This window comes from Carica papaya, mitochondrion (genome assembly GCF_054855325.1).
Source record: "Carica papaya mitochondrion, complete genome".
NCBI classification, from domain to species: Eukaryota; Viridiplantae; Streptophyta; class Magnoliopsida; order Brassicales; family Caricaceae; genus Carica; species Carica papaya.
The window spans coordinates 382,501-383,746 of NC_012116.1; the positions used below are offsets into that span (position 1 = coordinate 382,501).

At 44.9% G+C, this 1,246-nt stretch overlaps 1 protein-coding gene across 1 annotated transcript.

Annotated features, from left to right (window-relative positions):
• Nucleotides 1-633: 633 nt before the first annotated feature.
• nad1 (NADH dehydrogenase subunit 1) lies at nt 634-1,018 on the forward strand (one part of a trans-spliced gene, as the record gives it). Coding sequence (YP_002608183.2) covers nt 634-1,018 — 385 coding nt within the window.
• Nucleotides 1,019-1,246: the final 228 nt, after the last annotated feature.

Consider the following 1,246-nt stretch of genomic DNA (forward strand, 5'->3'; position numbering starts at 1 on the left):
GCATGCTGCACAGCCACTCATTCGTCCTGACTAAATAGTAGAATCTATCTCTCAGCGATTCTTTTCTCCGCCAATAACCCCTTCCCAACCAGCCCGCCCGATCTATTTTGTAAGATCGGCTAATTTAAAGGGGTTAATCTGGTCCGAAGTTGTCGGAACGAATCGTTTGCTTTATCAAACAAAGCGGGGGTCTTGGTTGGCCCCCTATTTTCAACCATTATAGCTGGCGTCGACCCGCTTTGCGATACGGACGGACACGAAGAAGAACGCAGGCAGCGAAAATGCAAAAGAGAAGACCAAAGATTCCCGCCCCAGAGCATGTTCTTGACTCAACCACAAATCTGTTGAATGAAGGTAGCTTGCTTACTCTCAGCCACTAGTTAGAAGGAAATCCCTTGACTTCGTTTATGCCCTTATGCAGTAAAGAAAGCAAGTGAGGCGGGCTAAGATTCCATTCGAAGTAAGGTAACAGGATTCGATGTTGCACCATCTTCCACTCTTCTCGGGATCTGGAGTTTTTCGAGAAAAGGTCCCATCCTTCAATATCATGATTGGGTCGACCAGGCCAGATCATGAGTGAAATATCATGATTGGGTCGACCAGGCCAGATCATGAGTAAATAGAAAATCTAAAACGTACATAGCTGTTCCAGCTGAAATACTTGGAATAATTCTACCACTTCTACTAGGAGTAGCCTTTTTAGTGCTAGCTGAACGTAAAGTAATGGCTTTTGTGCAACGTCGAAAGGGTCCTGATGTAGTGGGATCGTTCGGATTGTTACAACCTCTAGCAGATGGTTCGAAATTGATTCTAAAAGAACCTATTTCACCAAGTAGTGCGAATTTCTTCCTTTTTAGAATGGCTCCAGTGGCTACATTTATGTTAAGTCTGGTCGCTCGGGCCGTTGTACCTTTTGATTATGGTATGGTATTGTCAGATCCGAACATAGGGCTACTTTATTTGTTTGCCATATCTTCGCTAGGTGTTTATGGAATTATTATTGCAGGTCGGTCTAGTAATTAGGGGGCGGCCGTTCGGTCGCCTATGATAAACGGACCAATAGGTCAAAAATGGGTTTGTGCCGCAGGTGTTGAACGATCTACTCTACACAGGTGTGGGCTTACAGGGCTAGGGCTCATAAAGCCTTTCTTTCATTCATCAATAGGGCTCTGGTCGGTCACTTTTCCGGGCCGGGATCGATAAGTAGAAGTCATAAAAAAGAGATCTTTCTCTTCGCACCTCAGAA